General features: G+C 50.3%; 1 protein-coding gene across 2 annotated transcripts; it reads right to left on the bottom strand.

Moving 5' to 3' along the window:
* Positions 1 to 192: 192 nt before the first annotated feature.
* REG4 (regenerating family member 4) lies at positions 193 to 15572 on the bottom strand. Of its 2 annotated transcripts, XM_006031939.3 has the most exons (7): positions 15240 to 15572; positions 14579 to 14679; positions 13255 to 13340; positions 8966 to 9054; positions 4356 to 4493; positions 2385 to 2490; positions 193 to 1001 (listed from the first exon to the last, which is right to left on the bottom strand). In XM_006031939.3, exons 3-7 carry the CDS (start codon positions 13319 to 13321, stop codon positions 928 to 930), a joined length of 474 nt encoding a protein of 157 aa, XP_006032001.1. In that variant the 5' UTR covers positions 13322 to 13340; positions 14579 to 14679; positions 15240 to 15572; the 3' UTR covers positions 193 to 927. The 2 variants fall into 2 exon arrangements, with proteins under 2 accessions (XP_006032001.1, XP_025069393.1); XM_025213608.1 differs by lacking the exons at positions 14579 to 14679; positions 15240 to 15572 and adding an exon at positions 13569 to 13699.
* Positions 15573 to 21634: the final 6062 nt, after the last annotated feature.

Raw genomic sequence — 21634 nt, 5'->3', positions numbered from 1 at the left:
AGGGGGGGGGGCAAACCCAAGTAAGAGTCCAGGCTAACTGCAGTGACAAGTGTCCTGTGACAGCGTTCTTACCTGTGGTAGAGGGTGAGGATAGGCCTATGGAAAAAGCTTCATTCCATAGCATTCCCTAGAAAAACAGATGTTCCCGTCAACCATAAGACAAAACCTGGCACAGATGAACAGAGGTCCTGTGCACAGAGCTGTACCATTGCCGTTTATTCAGAGATACAGGTTAGCACGCACTGCCAGCAGCTTTCAGGAGTGAAGGAGGGAGCAGACATTCCCAGGATAAGAGGATCATTGCTTTGCCTTGCAGAGTCGCATCTGATTTCGGCCAATTAAGGACCAATAATCTTTCCCTTGTGATGGCTGGGGAAGACTGGGGTGGGCTCAGCCTGTGTAATGTGAGCTGCTGGTTCTCAGCCCAGTCTTTAGTAGATGGGAGTCTACATGAAGAGACTCTGGACTGGTATCTGGCACTAACTGTGCCAATGATACCAACAGGAGGGCCTGAGTCAATAGGTCACGGGGTAGAAATAGGGTTCTCTCTCTGTAGGGCAGGTAACATGGGGGAGGATTATGCTAGAGATACTGAACCCAGCAATAGATATCTCCAAGTGAACCCACATAAGCCTCTGAACTGGGAAGGGGGAGATGGCCTCCAGCCTGCAACTATGAGATTTCACATTCTACTGCCATTGGTTTGAAGCCTTCTAATAGCACAAAATTCATTCAGTAAGAGAGACATTTAGCAGAAAAAAGCCAGCCCTGCTGAGACAGAACAGCAGAGATCACTGCAGAGAATAGTCATGGCTTATGGACAAGTTGTGTGTTTCTCCTTGGCAGGAACTAAATCAAGCTTTGCCATGTGATGAAGGTGTCAGGATAGCACAAGGAGCAGGGACTGGTGGCTGTGGGACCTGTTGCTCAGTGTAGGACTGTGTACTTGCACACGAAGTGATGAGCTTCATGGCAGTCAGCACCAGACCACTTCTTAAACCCTGCAAAGAAAAGCAGCAGTACAGTTACTGGTACAGATATTACCTGTGTTAGGAGAGGCATTAAGATCACTGCACAGAAGTAGGGGGGGGGGGGGGGGGGGGGGGGGAGTGAAGAGATGCAAATGAAGACTAGCACTGGGGCAAGCTCCCAGGGGTGTGATATGGGGTAAGGCATGTTCTGTGGAGCTGCAAATTGTGCCTGGTGCATCAGATCCTACAGTGAGGACATGGGGGTATGGATAGGAGCAGGTCCAATGTAGTCTGGCAGCCGGATGAGACCTGCCAGAATATTCTCATATCAGGAGGTGAGGAAGGGTTGGACATTGTCTAAGTAATCAAGAAACAGGGATGCCAGAATAAGAAAAGATGTAGTTGAAGCAGAACTTCCTAGGAGCAAGGCAGCAGTGGCAGAGTATGCCCAACTGGGCTGGGAAGTGGCATGACACAAGCAGCCTTGGTGGGGGTGGTGGGATGTGACAGAGCATTGACCCATGTTGTGGAAGGAAAGCTTTGCTGTTCTGTGGGGGAAGCAAGGGCAATGGCAACCAGCTGTGGATGAAGGAGAAAGGGAGGCCTGGGATTACAGAAATTGCCACAGTGATTCAGACCAGGACCCTTCTTATCCCTTATCTGGTATCCAGTAGCAGCCAGTGACTTGTTTCAGAGACAAAACCCCTATTTATGACCACGACAGGTTCCCTCCTAGCCCTAATACTTAGAGGCTGCCTTTACCAAGACAGCTGGGGGTTTTTTTGGTTGTTGTTCTGTTTTTTTAATATTTGATCACCCCTGATCTCCTCACCTGGAAGAGTGCCTGATCCCTTCTGAACATGGTTAGCCCATGGAACCCATTGACAATACAGCACTGAGCAAAGCCTTTACCCATGCCTCCTATGTGGCATTTTCTTTCAATATTAGAACATGCCACCCCTCATTTCACTCACTGCCTCCCTTCTGCTCATCATGCCCCATTCTAGACCATTCACTACTATTTTGTACACTCTTACGCCTCCTTCTGATGATGTAATATGTTGATATTGAGACTGGTCATGAGGTGACTAGAACTGATGTTCATTGGTCACCAGATGTGCTGCTCAAGAAGAGGCTGATCCCATCTTCTTGATATGCTGAAACACTCCTGTGGACTTACGTAGCTGACTAAATATGCCTAATCCTTGATGTTGCTCTTTTAATATGTTCTTCAGCCCCTTTGGATATCCTACTTCCCCTAAGGCCTTAAGGGCCCTTTGAGGCCTACTTTAATATAGGTAAGCCATCAAGTTCTACCTGTGAGATCCTGGGAACTCACAAACAGCTCTACCTAGCTCAGCTGGGATCCTGCTGGGAATTCTCCTGGGGGAGCCACCTACCGCCATGCCTTACCATAATCCTGGGAGAGCTCGGCACATGATCCACTATGGCTCCCACTGGCAGAAAGCCATGAAGTGGACTTATATGTGCTTCCATCAAGCCACTTCCAGCCTTGGTTCTGCAACCAGAAAAGCATAGATTCAAAATTCCTTAGGAGGATATTTGATATTGAGGGTGCTGCTTTAATACCAGCATTAAATGTATAACATTTGCATATTAAGGAATACAATTTAAAAGCATTTAGAAGTATGGAAATGACAGGAAAGAAGGAAATTGTTTAAACATCCTGGTGGTCACTACAATATCATTGTACTTAAGTCTAAAAGTCATCTGTAAAGTAACCCAAAAGCTGTCCTATCTAGCGGTCTACCTGCTATCCAACAGACATATGTCTAAATCAGCTTCAGAAATCATTGACTCTAACTGTAACACAAGGAACATGATGGAGTCCTTTCTTCCACAAGTAATGCAGCTGTCCAGCTGGTTGGAAAGGAAGAAAATAATTAAACATGAAACAGGAAAGGTCAGTGTATAGGATGTGTAACGAATAAAAAGAATGTACAATGCTAATGAACACACACCTCTCTGCAGCTGGTGGCCCATGTGCCAAAAATCATAGTGGTGACCTTTCTTCCTCTTTCTGCACGGTCCCCAGTATAATGGGGCTCCAATTCTAGTTAAAGCCTTTGTGCCTTCCCACAAAGCAAACAGCACTGCCCTTTGAGGTACACAACTTAAACATGCCAGGGAGACTGATCGAAAGGGAATCTGTGGTTGGTAGGAGGTCTCAGGATAGGACAGTGAGTGTGTAAGTTATGGTGAGGTTCTTCCAATTGTTTCTGGGTACCAGGTGAGACAAGTTGGACTTGTGCTGTGACTGTTTGACTGGGATAGGACTGAAGGATACTGAGTCTCTAGTGGGTGCATGATGGATGAGCTGCTCATGTCTGTGATTAACACGTGATGTGTGAGCTGGAAGATGGGCCTCTGATTACCTTTTGGTTGGCGTGCCATGGGCAGATTTCAGGCACCACAGCCTTTGGGTGAAGCGTTAATATACTATAAGCCATTGATAACCCTTGAGTGAATTAAGTAGCCACTTAATCCAAGCAGACAGCACGAGCCATTTTCCAAATCCCTCTGATTTTCAAAGAACCATTTAAGCACATTTAAACCTACCAACTAATTCATGCAAGAGCAAGCAGGGCTCAGCTGTCTGAACCTCACATTGTTCCTCAGAGCACCTTGCCACAAATAGGCTGCCCTTCAGTAAGGGATCCTTTCAGTTCCCCCCATGCTGGTCGGTCACTTCACACACACACACACACACACACACACACACACACACACACTCTCTCTCTCTCTCTCTCTCTCTCAAAAGTTATACTGGGGAGGATAGAGAGTCAGTGACGTTCTGAGGGCGATACCAATCCTGTTACAGCTGCTAGCCAATGTCTCACCAGGACAGGCATGTGCCCATGCTCTGTTAGGAAGCTGCACTCAGGCATGATGAAGTGAGTGAAAGATGAAAAACCAAGCAGTTCACATTAGCCTGGAGCAACCTGAAGTAGTGGCCAACCCACTGGACAAGACCCTATCACCTCTGAAACCCAAGATACTAAACCTGTCTCTTGCTTGCATACCTTGCCTAGTCTCTAGAACTAGGCCACAGCTGCCTGGCAGCAGCACACCCAAGTGTAGAGCAAGCTTCCCTGCTCATCATTTACCACTTGCATCACATACACACAGAATTGTACCATGCAACTACATGGCCCCAGTGCTCTCGGCATCACTATCACTCCATCCTCCCCCCAGTATGAGCCCCCTTCCTCCAGAACTCCACAGCAGGTCTCACCTAACCTACAATGTGGCATTTTACTGCCCAGTAAATCCACCTCCAGGGACGACAGAACACAGCAAGTACATGAGCCCCGCTTCTTGCACCCCCCACAACCCTAGGAGAAGTCTGAGGTTATCACATACCTTCTGAGGGTAATTCAGGCCAATCCACACAGGTTGGGTTTGCTGATAGTATGAAACAACCAGGGCAATGTAATGCAGGTCCTTGGCCTCATGGAGAGTGGCCAAATGAGCATCCTTCTTTAATGACTGACAATGGGCCTGAACAATTAGAAAGACAGAATAATTAGTCACCAGCAACAGCATGGATCTCTGCCTTGTTCATGTCACAACCCAAGGGTGTGATTTTTGTTTGTGTGTGCTTCGGCACGGCTAAATTATTTCCCGCCACTCATAGCTTTCTTTGCAGGGTGCATTTCTAGGTTGCAAAGGAGAAATGCACGCTGCAAGGAGTTCCTGCCATTCATATTCAAATTTGCGTCCCACTATTGGCCAGTTCTAAATTATTCCTACGTGGCGGCTAGCGATTGGCTTGCTAGCTGTATAAGAGGCTTGAGCGGTTTCCGCCCAAGTTGGAGAACTCCACGACTATCAGGAGGAGGAGAACTTCACGTCTCGTGAAGATCTCTAAGCACTGCAGAGCCTATCGGACCCAGCGTGCATCTCAAGAAGACTATAGGGGTCTGATCAGCCTCTCCCCGTCGCCGCCTGATCCCTCGACATACCCTTCCCAGCGCACAAGTTCCACGGAGCCTAGCAAACTTCGTGTGAGTCTATTCAGAGCTCTTTGCTTCGAGTACTTTCTTCGGTTGGCACGACAGGCTCGCGGTTTAGAGCCTCCAACCGGATTGGGCTAAAAGGTTCACGGGAAGGAACTCTAGTCCGCCTCTCTTCTTTTCTGTCTGTAACTGCAACTCAAGCAAGTTTTCCTGCCTGCACCGCGACCATCTTCGGTGTAAGTAAAATAATCTTAAATCAACCACTAAGCGTCCGTGCCTAATTCTAGCGTGCCGCCTGCCTTCCCCGACCCGGCATGTCCGGGCTGCTGGCCACAGTCCGCCGTGTGAAAAAAAAAAAACCCCAAGGGCCTCGCACTGCTCCCGGCCCGCACAGTTCATAGATTTCATAGATTTCATAGACATTAGGGCTGGAAGGAACCTCAGAAAATCATCGAGTCCAGCCCCCTGCCCAAGGGGCAGAAAAGTCAGCTGGGGTTATAGGATCCCAGCAAGATAAGCACCCAAATTTCTCTTGAAGGATTCAATGTAGGTGCTTGAACCACCTCTGATGGCAGGCTATTCCAGACCTTGGAGGCTCAGACAGCAAAGAAATTGTTCCTTATGTCCAGCCTGAAACGGTCTTGCAGGAGTTGATAACTGTTCGACCTCATCATCCCTTGGGGTGCTCTGGTGAACAAACGTTCCCCCAGATCCTGGTGGTCACCCCTGATAAACTTATAGGTGGCCATCAGATCACCCCTGAGCCTGCGCTTTTCCAGGCTAAAGAGCCCCATAGCTCTCAGCCTGTCATCGTAAGGTCTGTTTTCCTGACCTCTGATCATGTGTGTGGCTCTTCTCTGGATTCTCTCAAGCTTCTCCACATCCTTTCTGAATTGTGGGGCCCAAAACTGGACACAGTACTCCAGCTGCAGCCTCACCAAGGACGAGTATAAGGGGAGAATGATGTCCTGGGATTTGCTTGAGAAGCATCTATGGATGCAAGCCAGCGTTTTGGTCGCTTTACTAGCCGCAGCATCGCATTGAAGGCTCATGTTCATTTTGTGGTCAATGATGACCCCCAAGTCTCTTTCTTCCATAGTACTAGCCAGCGTAGCACTGCTGAGCCTATACGGAGGCTGCAAGTTTTTCCTCCCAAGGTGGAGAACCTTGCATTTTTCAGTGTTAAACACCATCAGGTTCTCGTCCACCCATTTCCTAAGCCCGTCCAGGTCAGCCTGGATCGCCCTCCTGTCCTCAGGTGTGGATGCTTTGGCCCAGAGTTTGGTGTCATTGGTGAACTTGGCCAGTCCACTTCTGACTCCAATGTCCACATTATTAATGAAGATGCTGAACAATATGGGTCCAAGGAGAGAGCCTTGAGGGACCCCACTGGTCACAGGGCACCATGACGATTGACTTCCGTCAACCACCACCCTCTGGGTCTGACCTCGGAGCCAATTCCCCAGCCAGTGGATCGTGGTGGACCCGAGGTCGCAGTTGGCCAGTTTCGCCAAGAGGTGATCGTGGGATACCAGATCGAAGGCTTTTCTGAAGTCAAGATATACGATATCAATCTCCTCTCTCTTGTCCAGGTGATAGGTCACCTGGTCGTAAAAGGAAATGAGATTGGTCAAGCAAGACCTACCCACAACAAACCCGTGCTGGCTATCCCTCAGGATGTTGGCGTTGGCCAGTCCATTAAGGATGGCCTCTTTAATAAACTTTTCTAAGACCTTCCCCGCGACAGAGGTTAGGCTGATGGGCATGTAGTTTGCTGGATCAACTTTCCTCCCTTTCTTAAAGATAGGCACCACATTGGCTTTCTTCCAGTCTTTGAGCACTACACCAGAGCGCCAGGAGTTCTCGAAGATCTGTGCTAGAAGCTAGGCTATGATGCTAGCCAGCTCCTTGAGTACCCTGGGGTGTAGATGGTCAGGGCCAGCTGATTTGAAGGTATCCAGCTTCTCAAGGTGTTCCTTCACGAGGTGAGCATTGATGGAGGGCAGGGGATCACCGTCACCCAGACCTCCCTGTCCCGTAGTGGGCATGGGCGTCCCATGGGACTGATGAAAGACCGACGCAAAGTACCCATTTAGTAGGTTGGCTTTTTCCTAGGCGTCAGTAGTCAGATGTCCCATCTGGTTTAGCAGGGGTCCAATGTCGTCCTTGCTTTTCCTCTGGCTCCCCACATATCTGAAAAAGGACTTTTTATTGTTCTTGATACTCAAAGCTAGTTGGAGTTCAGTTGCAGCCTTGGCTTTCTTGGTATGCTCCCTACAGGACCGGACCAGTGCAGAATAATCCTCCTTGGAGGTGAATCCTGTCCTCCATCCTTTGTAGGCCTTTCTTTTTAGCCTCAGGAGGTCTGCTAGATCCCTGGAGACCCAGGGGGGCTGCTGTGCCCTCTTGCTGCCTTTCCTCTGAGATAGAATTAGCTTGTGCATTGAGGATTGCTCCCTTGAGGAGCAACCACTCTTCCTGAACTCCCTCCCCCTGGGGTCGTGGTCCCTTAGGGCCTCACTTACAAGCCTCCTGAGCTTGTCAATGTCAGCTTTCCTGAAGTCAGGGACTTCAGTATTGTTGACTGACTTGCCTGCTTTATGATGGATGGTGAAGGTGATCAGCTCGTAGTCGCTCTCACCCAGCTTCCCATCGATCACTAGGTCGCTGATTAGGTCACCCCCAGTTGCCAGTACCAGGTCGAACAGCGCTTTACCTCTCGTTTTCCTGTAGACTTCTTGGGTCAGGTAGAGGTCATCCACGCATGAAGCTTTGCGACCGCTCAGATTTTCCTGAGTGATCCTCCCACGAGATGTTCCAGGGCAGAAGAGTAGACCAGAGACACTGAGTCCCACGCATGACAGTTGTCTGTAGACAAAACAGACCCTGTTCCCAGGAGCTTGGGGTCTTGGCTTAGAGAGGCACATGGAATGGGATGAAGAGAGGTAGGACTGAGAACCTGATGGCCACTGAAAAGTGCATGCAAACTCTTTAGGAGTATATCTGACTTGCTTTAATGACATCCAGACAATGGCAATTTTGAAAGATGGCATCTTAGAGCAGCCTGTGGCAGGAAGCTTATTGTGAACAATGGTACATGGCTGCCATTTTGAAAGGGAACAATTTAATTCGTCCAGGCCTCTGAGTCTAGTCACCTGCTATTGAAAGCAACAACCTTGTAGAAACTCTTTCATAAACCAATCAAGCTCCACCTTCAAAGTTATCTAGATTTTTGCCACTCCCTCTTTCCCCCCCATATCCACCCAGGGTGGTCTAGAGCCATGTAGATGGGTGCCATACATTCATAGATGTTACGGTCGGAAGGGACTTCAGTAGGTCATCAAGTCCAACCCCCTACCCTGGGCAGGAAAGAGCACGGGGGTCAGACAACCCCAGCCAGGTGCATGTCCAGCCTCCTCTTGAAGACCCCCAAGGTAGGGGACAGCACCACCTCCCTTGGAAGCCCATTCCAGATTCTGGCAACCCTCACCATAAGAAGTTCATTCTAATGTCCAACCTAAATCTGCTCTCCATCAATTTGTAGCCAGGGGGTGCCCTAGTAAACAGAGCATCTCCTATTCCCTGCTGCCCCCCACAATGAATTTATAGGCAGTCACAAGATCACCTCTCAGCCTTCTCTCGCAAAGGCTGAAGAGATCTAGGTCCCTCAGTCTCTCTTCGTAAGGCCTTGCCTGCAGGCCTCTGACCATACGAGTGGCCTCCTCTGAACCCTCTCAAAATTCTCCGCATCCCTCTTGAAGTGTGGCGCCCAAAACTGGATGCAGTACTCCAACCGCGGCCTGACCAGTGCCGCATAGAGGGGAAGCATCACCTCCCTGGACTATGTTGTAAGCACACTGGTGTCCTTGGAGATGGGGCTGTTTCAGGTTATCAGACACACTTAAGTGGAATATCACTAAACTGGGACACTCTTTGGGTTGACTAAGAACAGGACAGTCAGAGGGACTGAGTCCCTAGCCCTGGAGCAGCTGCTCTTGGATAGAAGATTCTTACCTCAGCTTCCGCCCAGCTCCGCTGACTCCGGAAGTACCTGAAGCAGCTGGTTTTGGAGTAGGACCATCCAGGAAGGCAGCTGATCAGCTCTGCATTCAAAAACAGAAACATCAGGTTACCCATACTACACCTTGTACTGAGAAGTTAACCTGCAGGTATCAACCTCAGCTTGACTGCAAGCCCTCTGAGCATACCCATGGCCTTGCTCCATGTTCACACACCTTCAAGAGGCACTGCAGGACCTTGCCTCCCTCTCAACAGTCTCAGCAGCTGAGACCATTTTCCCCCAGCTCCCTCAAATACAAGCAAAACAAGAGAAAACCCTTGTAGTTTTTTCCAGTACAGGTGAATGCTTGTGCTGCAGTGGTGGCTAGAAACACCTTCTAATGCAACTGGTGAAGAAGACGGAGCCTACTGATACATCCATAGAGTGGATGGCTCAAGAGGTTAGTTTGCTTACTGAACACAGCCGGTCTATCCACTGCTCCACAGCAGGCCTGTGGAGAGAGTAAGATTCTGGATTTTTGTCTTCAAAATAAGTCAAGACTAAAACTCAACTCAGACTAAAAACTCAACTCTCCTTCCCCTTCTTCACAGCAAGCATGCCTTTCAGGAGCACAACAGTGCAGAGGACCCAGCCAATGTGAAGTGGTGACAAAGCTGAAGAGTTAACACCTGCCAGAAGGGAGAGAAAGCAGGCTTTACAACCTCCAAACTACCAAGCAGGATTAGCCTCTAGTGGGCTACACTCCCTGACCAGCTGATGGCAGCGACCTCCACAATGTGCTTTGTGGGGAAACCGGGGGTAATACACTTTATCCCAGGACAATCTGCTTGGAATCACAAAGGAGGGAGGAGCAGTTTGAACATTGTCATGAAAAGACAGTGATGGTTTCTTTTTTGGGAGGAGAATGTAATATTGCCCAAGCTCTCCAGCAGCAAGCACCTTGCAAATGTGCAATAACCAGTGAGCTGCAGCAATTTCTCACCGCCTTTATATTGACCACAAATGCCAAGCCCCAACTGCACCAAACCAGTATCTCAGGCAGTCTGTGCCTTCTGGACAGTTCTCATTCCAAGAAAGGTTTAATTTGTTTGACAGCTGAGTAATTTATTAACTCTAAGGTTGGGGTAGTTCTCTACATATTCTAACATTAACCCAGGTTCTTGATACTCCTGTTTTGAGTTAACTCTTGCCTCCCCATCCAACCTGCTGCTTGTTTTTCTGCAGGAGGGGCCCAACCTGAATTTACTTTATTTACAAGGTCACGTTCAAAGCAGTTGCAGAGGCAGCATCTCAGTAAAAAGTGTCTTTTCCTCCTTCAGAGACTTCCCCATATGGTGCAACACACTGAGAAGACCACATCCTACCCTAAGATGGAGCAGTGGGGTTGAGTGCTGGAGGGCACTGCATGGGTTCAAAGGAAGGACTTTTTTGCCCTACACCACACTGCCTGTGCCATGCCTTACACCTGCTGCTATGTGAAGGGCAGTAGTGAGGGAACTATGCCCTTACATGTTCACATCCCTTGCCTCATCCTAGAATCCACCCTCTAGGGCTGCAAGCAGACCTTGTCCACACAGCATCAGGGCCATCTTCATCCCCATGATGCGTGCATGTATTAGTAATTGGACAGTCCAAGTGCTTTCATGTGACTTTTTCCTCTGCATGCTCCCAGACCATGGCTCCTGCTTCCACAGCCAATGCAATATCATCATTTGGAGGCTCAACTCAACTGAGCATTGCCAAAGAGAAATTGAGGTTCTCTTTCTCCCACATGCAACAGGTTTGAGGGCCATCACACCTCTTGTGGGGACATGGCCTGAATATTACAGAGCCTGCTGCAACCTCCTAAGCTGGAGTTTAAAGAGAGGCCTTGATGGCTTCAGCAAGGCCTCTCACAGCTAGGCTCAGAGAACCCAAATCAGTTTGGCATGCAGCACTGGCAGACCAATCTGTGAAGCATGTCTGGTGCATGGGGGTTGGGGGGCTGCTTAACCCATTATAGCTCTCAGTGCGTTCAGGGAGCTAGTTATCACCAGGTATCTGGGTTTTCCATTTGCCATGGAAAAACACAGAAAAATCTAGATTTTCTCTTTTTAAGGAAAAAAATGCAGGAATTGGCAGGTTTCCCCTTGCAGACTGGGTTGCAGAGGGTTGGGTATTGAGGCCCCCATAGTGAGGGAGGGAGTTGGGCAGGGCTGAGGCTGCTACCCAGCTTGGTGGTGCATGGGGCCCAGGGCTGCAATGCATGGCTGCAGGATCTGGGCGGGGAGCAGGATGGAGCCGCGGGCAGGTCATCCAGGGGGCAGTGGGGAGGCTGGCTCCCCTCTGCTGCGTGCAGTCCCAGAGGGGCATAGGTGCATGTGTCCCCCAGATTTGTGCACAGGGCAGAGGTGGATATGGGCTCACTGCCCTGCTGCCCTCCCCCTGGGGCAGGACCCGGCACAGCAGGGCTGAGCAGGGCAGGGAGCCTCGTGCTGCTGCCAGAAGCCCCAAACTGCTGTGGTGAGGCATGCCCTGCCCACTTTGCAACAGCAAAGGTGATGGCATGGACCTGTGCCCCCGGCTGCTGCCTGGCAAGCAAGGAGTACCTCGCCATGGCAGCACCGGGACCCTGGCAGTGGCACTGAGCCTCCCTGCCCCACTCTGTCCTGCTGTGCTGGGTCCTACCCATTGGGCCACAGAGGCCCCCAGTGGGGAGGGCAGCAGGGCAGGGAGCCCCAAAACCATAGTGGGCAGCCTGCATCTGCCCCCACCCCATGGGCTCCGCTCCAGCCGTGCTGCCTGTGGGGGAGGGGGAGCTGGGCTCCAGGCCCTGCTCCAGCCACAGCAGCCGCCACCTCCCACAGGCAGCCACCAGGACTCAGGTAATGCTGGGGTGGGGCAGGGAGCTGTGGACCTGGGTCCCTAGCCCCATAGCCCTAGCAGCTGGGTCCCACTCCAGCAAGGCTGGTAGGATGGGAGGTTGTGGTTGGGGAGTGAGTGGCACGAGCAGGGCCAGGAGGCTGTGGGTTGGGAGTGAGGGGTACCAGCAGGGCCGGAGGGGCTGTGGGTGGGGAGTGAGGTGCACTGCATGGGTAGCGCACCGGCATATCAAGGCTGCTCAGAGCCACAAAGCAGTAGGGGGGACAACCGCAGCTGGACCAGCATCCTGGCGAGTGAAGGGTGCAGGGAGAACTCCGATTTTTCATGATAAAAGAACCAAAATCAAACACCAAAATTTATAGGTATTTAGAATTTATTATATTATAGTGATTGAGGTACTGGTAGGCTTCCAGGTTACTTTAAAATTGTAACTATATCAATAAAACATTGTGTTCAACTGATACCTATATATAATGGTGTTTCATTTTAATTGTGGGAAAACATGGATTTGGGGGTCTTTTAATCAGAGAAGGTGGGGGGTGTTAAATCAGAGAATTTGTGATTTTTAAGCAGAAAAGATAGGATTCCTGGTTATTACCCTCTGGCATTTGACTAACACGCACAGCATGAGTCACTGGTAGGAGTCTCCTCTTCCATACCCAAGACATCAGACCCCAGGCACCTCCTCATGGACAATGGAGCACAGTATGCCAACCCAGACACTTTCTACAACTGGGATGATGGCAGCCAGGGATACCATTCTCAACCCCCCAGCCCAAGGCTGATTGAAGCCTCCTCCACACAGGCTGGGACTGGTGTCCTCCCTGTATTTTTGGGTATTGGGAAATTCTTGAAATGACATGCACTGTCCTTTGTTTACCTGCTGGCATAAGTCAGGAGGCATTTGCCAAGGGGAGAAGTGTCTCCTGCTGCATTTCTTCCTAGTACCTCAGTTAGGGGAGATCAAGAGTGATATTTGAAAAATCAGTTCTGCAGGCCTATAGCTCATGTACCTGGGGCTCAAGGCCTGAAGCTTCAACCCCAGGAGAATGGCCTAGGAAGGCTGGTACTGATGTGCAGATACTGAAGCATGCCCACTCGCTGGGTGGGGATGAGGATTCATTAGTTCTGGTTGCAAGCAAAGTGCCTTCCCTGAGTCAGCACCCAGTACAGTCCTTGAATCACAGGGGTCTTTTACAAGGGGAACACTGGGGCACAGAATGGCAACGTGACTTAATCAAGGTCACACAGGAGGCCATTGGCAGAGCCAGGAATAGAGCCCAGATCTCCCGTATCCCGGGTTCATTCTCTCATCACTAGACCCAACTACCTGCCAACAGGACTGATGGCAGCATGAGGGAAAAAGCAATGAAAGGGAACTCAACCTCACACCCAAGCCCAGCCAAGAAGAGAGACTCACCAGTGGGTTTCCCAAGGCCTGGGCAGCTCAGCAGCAGCAGAAGCGCGACTGTTTCGAACAGCAACATCCTTCTTCCCAAGTGCTTCCTGGAAAAGCCAAGGGGAAGTAATCATCAAAGGCTCCGAGGCCTTCGCTGGGGTGGAAATGACCTGGAGCTGGCAATCTATTATACAGAAGGCACAATACACCCCTCCCCAGGAACACCATTTGCATCATGTGGTTGAAGAACAGATTAAAGGTGAGACAGAGGTCTTAGCTGCTTCTGGGCATGGAGCTCTCTCTACTACCCCAGAACTAGACCCTGAGCACCTTACACATGGCTGCCACCATGACTATCATCTTCGAGTTGTGCCAGTGCAGACAGACACCCATAAGCTCCTTTGTCAGTGCAGTGTTTTGCCTTCTCTCAGGACCTGTAGGTCTAGAGGCTTCTCCTCTTGTGAATATGCAAAAAAAAGGTCACTCTTGCTGTCAGGCCACCTCATAACATTTATCAGGTCTAAACAGGGCTGCCTCCTTAAAGAGACAGCATCAAAAGAGTGGTGATCCAGAACTGACTGCTATCTTGATAGGTTGGAAAATAATCTCCACCCCTCAAAGCCATCCCCCATTACACCTGACTGCATCTCTGCTCTCATCCCACTGCCCTGCTTCTCTACAAATCTTAACAGTGCCCCCCTTGCCACTTCCTCCCAATCTCAGCTTCCCACCCTGTCCTGCTGCTTCCCCAGCCTGGAAGCCATTCCCCAACCTCCTCCTTCCCCTCCTACCTGGGACAGTTTCCATCTCTGATTTCTCCTATGTATTATGAGGCAACTCTGACATTCTCCCTAAGCACATTCAGCAACCAGTTTCCAGTGACATTCAGTGGCACTGGGTATCTAGCTCTGGCTGGCTGTTGGAGGCTTTCCGTAGCCACAGACTAAGCCATGCTGACTGGCACTAATCCACTTTGGCTGGCTGGGATTCAGAAGAGAGCAGCTCAGCCCTTAGAGGAATACTTGGAAGGACAGTATTTATTTTCTGCCAGCTTCCGAGGGGGAGAAAGATCACTGGGGTCCTTCCAGAGGTGGCCATTTAAACAAGGGAAGAAAGTTTAAAGCACAGCTGCAAATTCCCTCATTGCGAGTCCAAAGGACTGGCCTAAAAATCAATGCCCACAAAAATGAGACTCAGCTAGACTTTCATGAACCAAGATAGGAGAAAACCTTCAGAGAGACCAAGAAGTCATGGACTTCAGCTAGGTGCACTTGCTGAGCCCCTGTGAAGGACCCAGCCAGCCTCTGGATTTGCACTATAGACAGCTGTTTAATATCAGTTTTACCTGTTTTATGATGATCAGCAGTAGCAACTTCTTCAAGATCCCCAAGGTGAGCAAGGAGTACGAGTGCTCCTATATATCTATGTCATGCAACTGGAGCCAATCTGTCAAGAATCAATAACTCTGGCCATAAAAACTTTAATTACAACTCATAATTCCACCCCCACAGCAATCAGCAGACTCTTGCCTGTTTGTTTTACATGTTTCTCCAGAAGCATGAGGAAGAGCCTTGCCTAGTTGGTCAATGCCTACATCCGGTGGCTAGAAATATTTCCCAAAAGGTAAATAAAGTTAAGTGTTTTATTAAGAATGTGGGCTCCACCACCAACTAGTTAACCCCTATGGATTATATGACCAGGTCAGGGCAGTGGCCTATGCCTACATCATAACCGGATGCTGCTGAGTAGGCTCTGGCAGGCACCTAAGGCAAAGCTTTGCAGTTCTAGTGAATTTCCCACCCTGACACCCACTCACAAACAGCCCCACATGGCAGGCACAGCTGCTGTTGACACTGGATTTGGACCCGGCACCTATACCTTTGTTCCAAGCGGGCACAACCCTCAGACCGACCACAACCCCTGCCAGTCGATAATAGGAGAATTTATTGATACAGAGTAAGAACAAAAAACCAACAATACAAACAATCAAACAATTCTATACCTACCAATCCTAGTGCTGTCATCAGAGTCAAAGTACATCTGGTCAAGACGCAGGCTCCACGTCGAGGCTCTTTCTTAGGTGTCAGCGGTCTGGAGGTGGGATGCCGAGGCCCACAGCCCCACTCCAGCAGGGTGAATGAGATGGGCTGCTGGTATGCCCTCAGTCCATGGTGACTTCAGGGACTCCCGGGGGACAGGGGTGGGGATGGGGACCCCTCTCAAGGAGCAAAGCAAGGAGGGATGGGACAAAGGGAGGGATGGGAGGGACAAAAGGAGGGACGGGGTGGACAAGAAGGGCCCTTTATTAATCTCAAGTTTCTGTTTTTGTATTCTCCTTCCCCCTTAATGACTCCTGATGACTCTACATTATGGCTATCTTTGGTTGGCTCCTCTGTGTGATCATAAATCCACGTAGCCTCCCGGGCCTTCTCCTAATTTGGTAGGGAAAAAATGGGACTTAGGCTCTCTTGCTCTCTGAGGCCTTGTTGCTGGTGTCACTTATCTTGTGTTATGGGACAGTATGGTACATACTTCCTTTGGCTCCCAGGCTCTGTGTCCTTGTTGGCCTTGTTGTGCTAGACAGCCCATCTACTTTCAGGGACATGAGAAGCTGCATGTGCATCTCCCAAGCTCTTTAGAAATCCGTTTAACCCCTGCTGCCCATCCTGACACCTTATAATGCATATATCTATACCTATAAGCCAATACACAAAAAAAAGGGCTTTAAATGCTGTTTCTAAGCCAACAGCTGCCTGTGGGCCTTATCTGTCATGTTCAAGCATGAAAAGGAGAGCTGAGCCCTTTGGTTTCATTCAATCATGCTCCCTGCTGCTTTCCTAGTTTACAGCCTCTCCAGGTCCACCAGGCCAGGGTGCTGCAGTGCACAGCCCTCCATGCCTACCTGAAGGGCACATATACACACAAACACTGACCGACTCTGCATTAGCACCCCCCTTCCCACTTCTAGCTTCCCTGGAGGAGCTTCCAACTGATGGAGCAAAATCCATGTCCCACAAACCACTGCTGTTCCTCTCCATCCTACCCCATCCCACTGGTTTTGGGGCTCCAAACCACAGGTGAGAGTCCAGCTCATTTCTGCTCAGCACCAAACACCAACTCCCAAACAGTAGGGCTGTGCGAAACAGCACCGTTCCATTTTGACTTGTGTTTTGACAGAACAGTATTTCGTTTTGAATTTTGTTTCAATTCCAAACCGTTGTTCCATTTCATTTCGTTGAAAGTTTTGCTGTTTCGACATTTCGCCCATAAGCTTTAATGGGGAAGCTCGAAACAGCCTATAACTTTGTCATTTCTGGCCTGATTTGGATGGATCTTGCAGGAATGGTACCCCTTCTGGGGGCATGAAGCCTGCCAGGGTTCAAGGAGATAGGTACAGGGGTTTCAGGGAAACTGCACCACAATGTCTTGAAAGCAAAAAACTCATGTCACATGTATGTATTAAGCCACAGTGGGGCCAAAACTGAAAGCATGTGAGCCCCTGCTGAGGCCACAAAGCCTGCCAGCTGTTGAGGAGATAGGTGCAGGGGCTTCTGGGTTCTGGCTGCTGACAGACAAAACTCATGACATGGGTGCTTGTGGGACTGTGTCCGTCTTAGGGCACAGTGGGGAGAAGAGTGCAGGTCTGCTAAGTCCTGCTGCCGCCATGAAGCCTGCCAGCTGTCAAGGAGATTGGTGCAGGGGGAGTCTGGGTTCTGGGGCCCTGCACCTCTAGCTGCTGACGGACAGAGCTGATAACAGGGGTGGGTGACTGGGGGGGGGGGAGGGTGACTCTGTGCGTGTGTGTGTGTGTGTGCGCGCGCGCGCGCGCATGCAGCTACACCCTCACCCAACTGACACCAAGGCAGAGAGCAGGGAAGGTCAAACAATGCTGCCTTTTATACAGTTTTTCCATCCCCCCCGCCCAGCACTGGGATTGGAAGAGACCTCAGGAAAGGATGACAGTCACTGGCCAGCTACACTGTCAATAGTGAGAGCAGTCCTTCCCACCCCTCACCTTCCCCCTCCCTCTCCTTACTTCAGTTTCTGTTTCCCTGCAGGCAAGCCCAGCTTGAGCTTTGAAACTTGAAACTTTCAAAACATTTTGACTTGCCTCATTTCATTTTGAGGCTGTTTTGAAGCTTTCTGTTTTGTTTTGACTTTGCTGTTTCGAGCTTGAAACGAGTCAAAACAGCATTGAAACAAAACTGCCGGAGAAATTTCACACAGCCCTACCAGACAGCAACAATCCAAAGGGCCTGCTGGCCTCCTTTGCTGGAAGCTCCTTGCAGGCTGTAGCTGTCCCTGCTCCAGCCTGCTCCACTCCCAACGCACCGGCACTCACCTCCCAGCACTGACAGACTCTTTGACTCTGCCTATGCTGCAGCCAGAAGCTTTCCCTTCCCCTTTTTCCATCCTACCCCTTACGACTGCTCTGCTGGAAAGGGCGCCAGCCTCTCCTGCTCTCTCTGTTCTAGGGTTTCCCTCCCTCTCAGCTTTTTCCAGCCCCTTCTTGCAGCCAATGTAAGCCTTGTCCTGTCAGCTCATCTCCACTGCTCCCTCAAAGCCATCACCTCCATCCAGAGCACAAGCATGGGGATTCTCTGCCCTTGCTGGGGATGCTCCTCCTCTCCCATCAGTGCAGGCCTCAAGCACTTCTCCCCAGGCTGCTCTCTCCTCCTGGGCTCAGGCATATTCTAGGAACACAACCCTGTCCTGCCAGCCCCAGCATCAATGTGGTACAGCTCCAGGTAACCCTAATAGGCCTGGAGCTGTGAGGGGTGTTTTGTTTGCTTTTTGGTTTTGGGTTTTTTTAGAAAAATATTTAAGGTTATATATATCTACACTCCTAGTATCACACCACAAAGAAAAACCATAACCCGTTACATTAACCACACCCGCGCTCCTATGCACCCATACAAAGGCCTGCTGGCAACCCAAAACCATTACAATATCCACACCCGTGCACCCCACACAAAAATGCTGGTCCCTCAGACCAGACAACTCATCCCCTTCATCCCCACCCCACATTGCAGGGTCACAGACTCAGTTCACTTGTTGCCTATGTCGCTGTTGCTCCAGCTCCCACTGGAGGACTCACTGCTGCTGTCACTGTCACTGTCCTCAGTCCCGTTTCTCTCTTCCTCTTCCTTGCTCTCACCACCCCCTTCTCCGCTAGCGGGCAGCTGGAAGATCCTGTGCCAAGCGTCTCTGTGCCAGCTGGTTTTGGCCGCATCCTCTCCATCCTCCACTACCAATTTCTGGTAGTAGGTCTGAAGTTCACTCAGAGCCATTTTCACACAGTCTACCACCTCTACCTCCATGTGTCTGTACATCAGGAGGTTCCTGGCTTTCCACAGGGCGCTCCTGACACAGGATGCAAATTGTTTCCCCTCGTGTTTGGCGAGGTGCCCGTACAGCGCCACCTCTCTGGTCAGCCAGCTGGCACTGGTCATCGCTTCGCAGAGCTGCTTCACCCTGTTTTGCACCCCCTTAGCGCAGGTGCAGAGCCAGAGGAGGTAGTCAATTGTCTCTGTGGCTCCGTGGCAGTTGGGCCACGGGCAGCTGGCGCCAGCCTCTCCTGCTCTCTCTGTTCTAGGGTTTCCCTCCCTCTCAGCTTTTTCCAGCCCCTTCTTGCAGCCAATGTAAGCCTTGTCCTGTCAGCTCATCTCCACTGCTCCCTCAAAGCCATCACCTCCATCCAGAGCACAAGCATGGGGATTCTCTGCCCTTGCTGGGGATGCTCCTCCTCTCCCATCAGTGCAGGCCTCAAGCACTTCTCCCCAGGCTGCTCTCTCCTCCTGGGCTCAGGCATATTCTAGGAACACAACCCTGTCCTGCCAGCCCCAGCATCAATGTGGTACAGCTCCAGGTAACCCTAATAGGCCTGGAGCTGTGAGGGGTGTTTTGTTTGCTTTTTGGTTTTGGGTTTTTTTAGAAAAATATTTAAGGTTATATATATCTACACTCCTAGTATCACACCACAAAGAAAAACCATAACCCGTTACATTAACCACACCCGCGCTCCTATGCACCCATACAAAGGCCTGCTGGCAACCCAAAACCATTACAATATCCACACCCGTGCACCCCACACAAAAATGCTGGTCCCTCAGACCAGACAACTCATCCCCTTCATCCCCACCCCACATTGCAGGGTCACAGACTCAGTTCACTTGTTGCCTATGTCGCTGTTGCTCCAGCTCCCACTGGAGGACTCACTGCTGCTGTCACTGTCACTGTCCTCAGTCCCGTTTCTCTCTTCCTCTTCCTTGCTCTCACCACCCCCTTCTCCGCTAGCGGGCAGCTGGAAGATCCTGTGCCAAGCGTCTCTGTGCCAGCTGGTTTTGGCCGCATCCTCTCCATCCTCCACTACCAATTTCTGGTAGTAGGTCTGAAGTTCACTCAGAGCCATTTTCACACAGTCTACCACCTCTACCTCCATGTGTCTGTACATCAGGAGGTTCCTGGCTTTCCACAGGGCGCTCCTGACACAGGATGCAAATTGTTTCCCCTCGTGTTTGGCGAGGTGCCCGTACAGCGCCACCTCTCTGGTCAGCCAGCTGGCACTGGTCATCGCTTCGCAGAGCTGCTTCACCCTGTTTTGCACCCCCTTAGCGCAGGTGCAGAGCCAGAGGAGGTAGTCAATTGTCTCTGTGGCTCCGTGGCAGTTGGGCCACGGGCAGCTGGGTCTCCCCAGATGTCCCTCTCTATGCCTCCGGGCCTGCCCTGGCAGGGCTCGGTGGGCTATCAGCCAGTTCAGGTCCCTGTGATCTCTGCGCAGGTCCTTGCAGTCAATGTACTCCCACACGGCCTGACACACATTGCCCAGGAGCAGGTCCATGGGCTACATGATGTCCCTCAGCCTGGGGTGTTGCTCTTGCGTGTAAGAGCCTGGTAATGGCCAGGATGCAGTCATTCTTTTATGGGCATCCTCCTGTCCTCCCAGTCACCCTGAGCCTGGGGTGGGGTCTGTCCCTCCTGTGGTAAACTGCGGCGGGTGGACGACCAACCCTCCGGTACAACCAGGCCGGGGACGAAAGGGACACTGACTCAAGTTAAGGTGGTAAAATAAACTTAGGTTTTACTTACAACTTGTGCAAGATGACAGAAAAACTCTTAAACAGCAGTTAAACAGCAAGTAGGCAGCAGCTGCTTCTTACAATGTACAGCCAGAAGATAATAGAACAACGAAGTACGAACAACGATTGCAAATGCGGGTAACAACAGCAAAACTGTTGTACGAGAGCTCGGTGCGTTTGATATGTTTGGTAGCGAGTATACAATAGTCGGCCTAGGGGACATAGGCTCCTGGAAAGGGTGATCAGTCCTCTCCAACTGTTCGTGTGGAGCCCCGAGTTTCCCCCGCTCTGGCGCTCTGCCCCTTTTATAAACTCCTGAGCCAATCAGAATATGCTGCTGATGTTCAGTTAGGAGAGTGTGACTGCCGGCCGTGCAGCCACGCATCTCATGCAGCTTCTGATTCGCTGAGGCCGTCTGATCACGCGCCTGTCCGCACTGTGATCATGAGCTCTTCACACGCTGAACACAACTTACCCTCGTGTTTCACACTGGGCTGGCACGTGGGCTGGCATTTGGTCACCTTTTTACTCAGACATGCCCCCTTGACCAAATGCTTCGACACTCTATTCTTAACATATTGTAAAATATAACAAACCCTTCTAATTTCTATATCAACAACAAACAATGGCATTAACAGTGTAAATAAAGGTGTCAACAAATATAGAAATGGAGAACTTTATAGGCTTGTTACGCCGTTGTCATCTTGCTCTCGCTCAATGGGCTCAACTGGTAAATGAACACACACATAAAGAATTGCCAAAGCAACTACTATAAGATTGACTAAAGAAATTAAATTGGTAATCCAGAGTCCCATTATAAGAGTCTTGGTGATGTCATGTGTTGATGTTCTCTCTCTCTCGCGGATCTGGGTAGCGTCTCTCAGGTCGACCGGGGTGGCAGTCACGATCGACCTGCATATCAGGATGGTGATTATTGTCACGAGGATCCACGTGCACCTCGTGTTGGTGGTTAAATGATGCAGCGCAGCAAATCGTTGATGGCACGGCATTTTCACCAACTAACAAATAGACAGCCTGTCTACTCCTGAAAAACAAAACTTATAACAAAACTTAATTATCTTTAATAATTGCTATTATTAATTATGGTGTTGTTACTCTGTCCCCAGGACTTAAAGTAGTAGCTATGATTATAGGACATAGGGACAGGTTTTGGTCGAGTCCGCATAGAAGTGGCCACCGGTAGAGCCGATGGCCATTACTCGTCTTTTGGCTTTCCTTCAAACTCGAACCGGAATCCCATTATGGTAGCTAGTTGGCGTTGGCCTTCATCCCCGAGGGCACGCAACTGTTGCTTCGTGAGC

The sequence above is a fragment of the Alligator sinensis genome, unplaced genomic scaffold (genome assembly GCF_000455745.1).
Source record: "Alligator sinensis unplaced genomic scaffold, ASM45574v1 scaffold48_1, whole genome shotgun sequence".
NCBI lineage: Eukaryota > Metazoa > Chordata > Crocodylia > Alligatoridae > Alligator > Alligator sinensis.
Note: the sequence above shows the minus strand (reverse complement) of the source record. Positions and strands in the feature narration are given on the sequence as shown.

Bases quoted from the DNA above. Each gene is read 5' to 3' on its own strand.
- REG4 (XM_006031939.3), bottom strand. From the start codon at position 13,321: ATGTTGCTGTTCGAAACAGTCGCGCTTCTGCTGCTGCTGAGCTGCCCA. The intron at 9,055-13,254 runs GTGAGTCTCTCT...TTTTGAATGCAG, and splicing joins AGGCCTTGGGAAACCCACTG to AGCTGATCAGCTGCCTTCCT. The intron at 2,491-4,355 runs GTATGTGATAAC...TTCTGGTTGCAG, and splicing joins GCCTGAATTACCCTCAGAAG to AACCAAGGCTGGAAGTGGCT.